Below are 9,451 nucleotides of genomic sequence, written 5' to 3' on the forward strand. Positions count from 1 at the left end.
TGTCTCTCACTGCAGTGCGACACGCATAACCTCTACCATAGCTTTTGGCACAGCACTTAAACTTACTGTTTGTGCTTTCTACTTTGTCATCAGTACCAAGCACCGTCAGGGGCCGCTCGGAGCCAAGAGGTGAGGAGAGAAGCCGGAGCCTTTGTGTAACCCGGACCGCACAGCACCGCTGGAGTACAGTCAGCAGTCTGAGCGCAGACAGTGGTGTTGTAGGGTTGAGCGATGAGCGGGAAGAAGATGAAGAGCCACGACGTGCCCGCCACAGCGCCGGGGCCGAGGTGGAACGCGTGGACAGCGGAATAGGATCCGGTTTGGCCCGGGGTTGGAGAAGACCCTCACCTTTCCTCAGGAACTGGGAGGTTCGACAGCCCTGTCCTGACTGCGGCCACAAAGAGGGGGCACTTGAAGAGGGCATGTGCGAACGCTGCAGCAAACTCCGAACGGAACGCAAAGAGGCCATCATGGAGTTCCTCAACACTGAGTCGAGTTATGGAGAGAATTTACGCATTATCAAGGAGGAGTTCTTCTGTCCCATGCAGAGTGCAGGGCTGCTGACAGCCGAGCAGCTGGCGGTGGTCTTCAGTAATGTTCAAGAGCTCATTGATGTCAATGAAAGGTTCACAGAACACCTGCAGGACAGCATCGATCAGGCTTTTGATCAGGTAAGAAGCCCCTGATGTCATGTTATTTTACCATGACAAATATTCAGTCACTATTTGCAGTTTTTTAAGATGTTCTGCACTGGCAGGTATCAGCACACAGATGGCTGATTAAACAGTGTTCTCTTCTTTATTTCAATTGCACAGCTTTGCCAATGCATAATATTTATTGTTTGATTTATACTTCACAATAATTTACATTTAAAAATATCGTGTCAGACGTTGTTCAAAAGATTACAAATACAGAGGGGTCCAAAACTACAATTGAAGAGTTCATTTGCAAAAACAGGTAACTCTGTTTTAAAAATATCCAAATATCTTTTTTTTTCAAATAAAATCTGTAGAAAAAAAAATGAATTGCGAAAATATGAAAACAAAAGCATTTTTACTTCAAAGCCCAAAGATCTCAGACTTTTGGACCTCAGTTTATAATACCAATGATATGTTTAGGGTCACTTAAATAAAATGTGTCTTCCTTTTTATCTTAAGACCATGCTTCAATGTTGTACATTATTTTTGTAGACAAAAGTTTTAATGGGGTGGTTTCCTGGACTAAATGTTAAAGTTGTCTTGATCGAAAACATCTTGCAGTGGCATACAGTATCTTAATACATATAAGTGTCATTGTTTTGTCTTATGATGCACACTTGTAATCTTTTTTGTAAAGTATGCTTTCAAAAACACTAATATAGTGTACTTAAAATGACATTTCAGGCAGTGTATAATGTTACAGCGAATGTAGATGTCAGCAAAGTTGTAAGCCGAATGTGAACGAATAACAAAGTTATTGGTTTGGAAAAAAGGAGTCAACTCGGAATCACGCGAACGAGTCGCCTGTCGTTCAAATTTCAGTAGACCAATCACAGCAGACTAGACCATCTGACAAATCAGATCAGAGTAGGCTGACAGAAATGAGGGGATTAGACAGATTAATCGCCAAACGAATCATTTGAGAGTCATTACCAGAAGTGAGGTAATAATAACTGCCTATTATTAGAAAAAACTAATGTTTTTACACCGAGTATGTACGTAAACTTGTTGTTGGACACTCCATAAACCAAAGTAAGACCTTAAAAATCACAAAATATTAACGCTTTAGATATCCTAATTTGACTAAATCCTAGTTTTTGGTTTAAGATAATACCTGTCCGCGAAACCGCCCCTAAATATTTTACTAACAATTAAAACTGTGTTTTGAATTTTGTTTGTTACAACATAATTCATAATAGGCATAATCGAACATAATAGCTGATGTAACGTAACTTAATTTTTTCCCAAATATTTACCTTGATTTTAGATAGGGATGCATCGATCTAAATGTTGGTTGATAACGATAACCGATAATTCCTTAATATTGGAAGTCGATAACCGATATATTGGCCGATATACATTATTTAATTGTTGATAGATTATTTTCTGAGAAACTGTTTTTTTACTGCAGAAAACAAGATAACCATTAGTTCCCTTTTCCCCTCAAAAATCATGTACTTTACACTAGTTAAAAATTCTTTAACTTTTAAACTGTCTGGTATAATGTTTATTCAATTAACAAATTAAATAAGTTTTTTCAGAAAAGTGGCCACAAGTCTAACAGGTCTCTAGACAGAAAGCATTCAGGCTTCAAACAATATCCTTTTGTTTCTATAATTTACACATTCATAAATATCTACATACTGTACCTATCAACAATGTTTAGCAAATAACACTGAAAGACAGTACTGTACTGGATTTAAACTGTGAGCAGCATGCATCTGCATGGTTTAACCAGAGGAAATGAGTCATAATTTATCGACTATAATATATATCTAATCATTGGCTGATACCGATAACATTAAAATGACTATTTATTGGCCGATACCGTTATGGCTGATTTTAGACTAATAGTACATTCAAGTTATCAGAATCAGATAGTGACCTCAAACTGTAACTGAACCGTGGTGTGTTGATTAAACATTCACATTAAATTTAAATTCTTTGCTGTGATGTAAATGTAAAAATATGCTATAAAATATTTGAGCTGGGCAACCTAAATGAATCTGGACTGCTTCCATACAGGGCGATGAGGACCTGCAGACTGTGTGCATTGGAGAAATCTTCTTGGAGTTTGTCAACATGCTTCCAGCATTTCAGACCTACTGCCTGCAGCAGTCCACATCTGTGAACATGCTCAACACGCTTGAGAAAGAAAAAGAACTTCTTAGGTACAAAACACTTTATACACTCATTAACTTCTATAAGAAAAATTCTTACAGATTATTCACATAATATCACATCATAAACACTTATTCTTCTCTCAGAATATTCCTTGACGTGTCCCAGAACGACAACACTGCTCTGAGGCGCATGAATCTGCGCTCCTTCCTCATGGCTCCGCTCCAGCGCGTGACCAAATACCCACTCCTTCTAAGTCGCATCAGCAAAGCCACCCACGAATGTCACCCTGACTACTCACGTTTAAAAGAAGCCAAGAGCCGCGTGGAGTCTCATTTAGAGCACATCAACATGAAGACCAAACAGGAGGGCACCGCCACGTGGTCCCTGCGCTCTTTCCGGCGCGACAGCCGCAAGAACCGAGAGGTGATTAACATTGAGATGAGAGAGTTGTCCATGAAGACTGTAGGATGGGCTCGGGAAAATACACGCTTCATTATGGAGGGACCCCTACAACTGGCACAACCCACCGATGGGCAGTGGCTTAAGAAAGGAAGCAAGTCCCTCAAATTCCAAAATGTTCAGAGCTTACTCATGGTTCAGACCCTGCGCTCCGCAGAGTCGGTGACGTCTGCGGATGGGGGTCTCAGGGGAGAGCTGGAGACCTTGGACACGGTGCAAGATGGCATTCTCGTCCTCATCAAAGACAAAAGCAGTGGAAAATTCGCCGTTCTACGGGAGCCCATCCACTTGGCTAACTGCGTGGTATCCGTCGATCCCGACTGTGATGATAGTTTTGAGGTGCTGGACATCCGACGTGAGGCTTTTGTTTTCCGTGCCTCGGACAAACAGCGCACACAGCAGTGGTTTCGTCAAATTAAAAGATATGCCTGCGATCTGGGGTCTTGGAGAAAAAGACGCAACGCTCTCCCCAATATCATGATCAACACAGCCCAGAGTCGGTCCTGACACCATGTAGCACCACCTAGATGTAAATAATAAACCAATATTTTGGTTTTACCGGACAGTATTTGTGTTGGGGAATAAGATCTAATGAGATGTTTCTCCGACTGTGGACTTTTAAGTCACAAGGTTTTACTGTGATTTAAAAGATTAAAGGAACAGTTCACCCATAAATACATATTTGTGTTTATTTTCTCACCCTCAAGTTGTTCCAAATCGGTACACATTTCATTGTTCTGATGAACACAGAGAAAGATATTTGGAAGAATGCTTGCAACCAAACAGTTCTTGGCAACCATTGACTACCATAGTAGGATGGTAGTAAAATGCACCAGAATTGTTTGCTTTCCTTAATTCTTCAATATCGTATTTTGTGTTCAACAGAACAAAGAAATGTATACAGATTTGGAACAAACTTTGTGGTGATGAAATCAAGATGAATTAAAATTTTTAGGTGAAATGGTATTTTAATAAAGACTGAAAGGGGGCACTTTGTAAAACTGGAAAGCAAATAAAGACATTTGTTGAAAAGGGGAAACAAAATACGGTCAAAAAGTAATGCCCTTTGGCATACCAAAATGAGGAGCTCACAAGATGCCTCACTGATTGTACAACCAGTTCGCTACTGAGAAAGAAAATACATGTTTTCGGTGGTGATGATAAGCATGAGAGAAAATGATTTTGATAGAATGAACGTTCATGTGAATCTTTAGTAATGCACAACCGAGTGGAAACTTTGTGTAATGACTGAGCTCGAAGTTGGTTGGTTTGTTTTCTGCAAATTTATTGTTTTCTCTCTCTTTCGTAACCAACTGCTGTATTCTCACTGCCACGCGAGATCTGGGGCAGTTCTTATAGAGTACATGTAACACTGTGCTGATCTAACTTGCAGCAATAATCGTCATTGTATTATGTAGCGGCAGTAAAGCATTTTATTTCTATTTTTTTAAAGGTAGCCAACCTCTTGTGTGATCAGTGATGTTTATCGTATGTTTTTTCCGTCCTTGAGGGTATAGTCTCAGTCTAAGCATCAAGACATGATCGCTGGACATAAACAACTTCCAGAACTTCTAATAAAACAAGATTTTTCCCCAATGTATGTCATTTACACTTACAGTATGCTGTTGCTTTGTCATAGTTGCGAGGGAGAAAATATGTGCCTTTTTTATTTGATACTGAGCGAGTCAGTAATCCTATTTATTTTCTCCTTTGCCCAAAAATCAGTGAAAATACTGAGGAAAAACTATTCGTTTTTAGTAGCTGCTAATATATAAAAAGATATCCCTCAAATATACATGCTGTGGTGTATGGTAACTCTGTTAATGTTACAGTTTTGTTTGATGCACTTTAATATGAAGGACCTAAAACTGGAGCGTAGACATTGTTCTGCAGTTTATGAAGCTTTACTGTTTTTTGTTTTTAAGCTTTAAAAGAATGATGAACCACAGTTGATTTAGCAATAGCTATGAACCACATTCAGTAATTGTCCTATTTGTATGTCTAAAATCAACATTGATGGATGTAAAGTGTCACCATCAATGGATTTTGGCATTTAGGTTTCAACATGAATATTTACTGTTTTTCTAATGGCATTGATACTGTTAGAAATATCATAGCTTCCATTACACAGCAGAATGAGGAATCCTGCCAGAGATCTTTGTCTAAAATGGTACTTTTACCCAAGACCAATCAAACTGTACAATTTCTTTCCGTTCTACCTATAATTTAATATTTTTGTTGTGCAAAATATTGTGGGTTACAAATAAAAGTATCCTTTTCTCTCTTCATTGACTGCACATTTTCTGAGAAAATTTCCAATTAAACTTTTATTACATAACATCATTGTACAACAAAATGCGTTTTCCATTGAAGAGTGAAGGCTGAACTACTGTAGCATATGAACTTAAGATTTCACTTTCAAGTACTCCATAAATGTAAGAAATCGTCAAAGAGAAACAAAGTATACAAAGCATTATTGCTGACATTCACATAGAACAGTTTAAAGGTGATAATAAAAAAGCAAAAATATAAATGCACAAAAAAGAGGAAAAACAAATGAACCTACAAATGAGCAAATGTATAAAGTCAAAGATTTTACACAGTACTGACAATTTGCTTTTGAATCATTTGATTGGAAAGAATTGTGTTGAAAGCTCTTATCCATGAGACTATTTACAGGTTGTGTGAAGCATGCAAAACCATCCATAACAATTTAACACAGCGTGGGTATATGAAACGACAAATGAAAGTACAAGGGAAAGTGGTCAAACATGCACAGCGAGAACTTAATATCAAAAGGCATTTATCAATTTGATCGTAATGTAGGCATGTGCAAAATTAACAATTGTATCAGTCATGGTTACAAGTAATATTTTGCAATGCTGTATGCTGAACACACTTCAAAAAACATCCATCAGAATAAACATTATGGAGCTGTCTTCATTTCTGCCCAGAAAGCAACAGATGCAAAACTTCAATAATCCTTACCAAATTCAACAGAATCAATTCTTCACTAAATCCCTTTCTCTTCCTTTTTGTTTGACAATGATTCACAATGAGTGATGACCCAGAACACTAAGAACAATAAAACACAACCAAACAAAACGCATCTATACATCAACGGTAGTGAGAAGGTGAACATCACTCCACTCAAACTTGAACGGTTCTCTTATTACAGTGGACAGGTGGTTGAAAATGGCAAACCACTGCCCAAGGCTGCTCGGGCTTCAAAACCTCCATTCCCTCACCTCTTCCTTCGATCACCAGCACGCTGACAGGTTTAACCACTCTTCACCAGTCATGGAGATTACAGCCAGGGTGGCGCCCCGCTGCCTCCTGCATTCCCCTACTTGTCTCCCCCCGTCTCCTGCTCCTTGGCAAGTCCTCGGATGGAAAGGTCATAGACCACTTCCTCAATCTTTTTCACATCATACTTGAGGCCGTCGTAGCGCTTGCGCAGAGGGTCGTTTTTTAAGTTAAGTAGGCGAAAGCCAGAGTCCAGTTCATTGATGAAATTTGAGATACGAAGCGGCCGTCCGTAGTCTCCCGCTGTCACACTGTTCACTGCCAGCCTGGACTAAACAAGAGAACGAGACAGGAAATTTTAATAGTTCATTTCTTTTTTTTTTTTGAGCATGAGAGAATGCATACCTTTTGTTTCAGGTTAATTGTGTGCACTACTTTGAAATATGCAAATCAAATCCTGTAAAGATATCTTCTGAATTCCTATTTGATCTCCATTTTATCTTACCAATGTCTAGGGGAAATATTTAAAATTGCTAAAGAAATCTCATTTGTTCTGCTCATTTTATCATTTTTTTATCAAAGCATATCAATGTTATCACAATAAGTGCATAAGAACAGAACCCTAAAACAAGTCTGCCCGACATTTCGTAGTCTTCACACATGTACAATTCACTTGTATTTTAATAAGAATAAAAAAAGTAATGTGAAATCACACATTAACATCTTACCAACTCACTGGCCATAATAAGAACTCCAGCTAGATAGTCTTCTATATCCAAATGAAATCCCTTTTCTCGGTCCACTTCAACTGCACAGATAAGAGAATAGTATTAATATGTCAAATATTAATACAAATGTAGCGCACACAAGATATATACAGTCACAATCACTACATACTATCGAGTATTTTTGCCACTTCTTCACGTGTAACCAAGGACTCAGTTTCCAAGTATACCACAAAAGCTGCAAGGAAGGTAAGCCGCTGAAGAACAAATCTCCAATGTTCATGATACCTAAAATGAGTACATAAGCGTCTTCAAAACAAAGACTATAAACATTCTTTATTTAATCATTAAAAACAGGTCAAGGGATATCTGCACTAACCGATAGTACTGTTCAGCCGGGAACTTCATTTTCAGCTCTCCAGTTTTAGTTCTCACAGTGCAGAACAACTCTCTGGCCTTCTGACACTTGCTGGGAACTGGAGAAGAAAATGAAGGTACATCATAAAGCTAATATTCAGAGCACAGACACAAGTCGGAAATTGTAACATGTCTTACTGTCTTTAAATCCACTTGGTTGATGGACACTTTGGAGAACAGTCAGAATCTCTCTCGCCGTCTGCTCGAGAATTTGCACAACTTTTCGTATGTCCTTAAACATATAAATGCAGATACGTTACACTTTATCATATACAATTTAACGCCTCAGCCATGCGATGCTGCAGGTAACGTTGACATTAATATTACTGATGCAGCGATGTCTGTTATGTGTAGACGCGTTGCGTGACATTTCACACTTCATTTTGCTTTTACACATCATTTCATTCATATTGTTCTGCATAAGTCTACCTTTCAAACGCGTGTACGTGTTAGTGCACCCGGTTACCTCTCGGATGTCTTGGTCGGCGCTCAAGAAGCCTTGGATGTAGCTAAACATTTCGGTTACAGACATCTTCGGTGCTGTTTGTGCGCCCCCGCTCTTCACTGTAACGTTACGTGACTTGCTAATCTAAATATTAGCGGTGTTTAGAGGGTGTTTTGCATTTAATAAATGTTGATAATAATATTCTTGCTCCCGTGACAAACACCGTTTAAATGCGCCTTCAGCGTGCACGTTCGGACCGGTCCTTCGTCTGTGCGTCGCATGACGATGATGTAACGATCACCGCTTTTGCAAGTCAAGGCTAGAGGCCCTCTGCTGGTCTTTCGTGTGTGGTTCAGCAACATTTAACGTTTTAAAGTTATTTAAGATATTAATACATTTATATTTTAACAATCTAATCTCCTGTTTGAATCCACGTTGCAATATTGTGAACTATGTGCAGTGAGTGACCATGTTGCCCTCCAAGGGGACAGGAACATAGGGTATTATAAAATGTATTACACATTGGTAGTATGATGTAACGTTTAAAACTATTTACAAAAACATTAAACACTTCCCAATGACTGCAGCATATATCAATATGAAACCTAAAGCGTCTAAATTAAAACGTACATATGTGTTTAATATGTCATTTAATGAAAATTGCCCTGGTTAGTGGTGCAGATAAGAAGGATATGGGTATTTAAAGTGAGATCATGCAGCACATTCATAATCTATTCCAGATTTTGTTCGATTTTCCATGGTTAAAATTTAAAATTGATTCAGCTCACCTACCTCAACCATCTTTGAGCGGCTGGTCCTGGCACACCTAAAAGCCTCTCTACCACCCACACTGGACCCATACCAATTTGCCTACTGTAACAATAGGAGCACAGATGATGCAGTTTCCATGGCGCTGCACTCCGTGCTCACACATCTGGACGATAAGGACACTTATGCACGCATGCTGTTTGTAGACTTCAGCTCTGCTTTCAATCCCGTCATCCCCTTCCAAGCTAATCATCAAACTTGGAAACCTAGGCATCAACAGTATACCTGCAATTGGATTATGGACTTCCTGACGAACAGGCCTCAGCTTGTTAGGTTAGGACACATCTGCTCCACCACCATCACCCTCAACACTGGTGTACCTCAGGGCTGCGTACTGAGCCCCTTTCTCTACTCCCTTGCCTTCGAACGGATCTAACTCCTTCATCAAGTTTACAGCAACAACGATGAGACTGCATACAGGGAGGAGGTCTGGCACCTGGCCACATGGTGCTCAGACAACAACCTGCTCCTTAACACCTCCAAGACCAAGGAGATCATCGTGGACTTCA

The 9,451-nt window shown here is 39.3% G+C and overlaps 2 protein-coding genes across 2 annotated transcripts in view; one reads left to right on the forward strand and one right to left on the reverse strand.

Annotated features, from left to right (window-relative positions):
• Positions 1-5,568, forward strand: part of arhgef49 (Rho guanine nucleotide exchange factor 49) — a 26,723-nt gene extending 21,155 nt beyond the window's left edge. Inside the window, exons 6-8 of the mRNA XM_079464146.1 lie at positions 94-671; positions 2,724-2,869; positions 2,966-5,568. Of these exons, the coding sequence (XP_079320272.1) occupies positions 94-671; positions 2,724-2,869; positions 2,966-3,788 (1,547 nt within the window). The 3' untranslated portion in view covers positions 3,789-5,568. The remainder of the gene's footprint in view (positions 1-93; positions 672-2,723; positions 2,870-2,965) is intronic.
• tsn (translin) lies at positions 5,407-8,459 on the reverse strand. Its single transcript, XM_079464147.1, has 6 exons — positions 8,136-8,459; positions 7,808-7,901; positions 7,632-7,728; positions 7,425-7,540; positions 7,256-7,335; positions 5,407-6,858 (listed from the first exon to the last, which is right to left on the reverse strand). The coding sequence occupies exons 1-6, from the start codon at positions 8,199-8,201 to the stop codon at positions 6,628-6,630; spliced, it is 684 nt and encodes a 227-aa protein (XP_079320273.1). The 5' UTR covers positions 8,202-8,459; the 3' UTR covers positions 5,407-6,627.
• Positions 8,460-9,451: the final 992 nt, after the last annotated feature.

The sequence above is a fragment of the Barbatula barbatula genome, assembly GCF_947034865.1.
Source record: "Barbatula barbatula genome assembly, chromosome: 9".
Taxonomy (NCBI): Eukaryota; Metazoa; Chordata; class Actinopteri; order Cypriniformes; family Nemacheilidae; genus Barbatula; species Barbatula barbatula.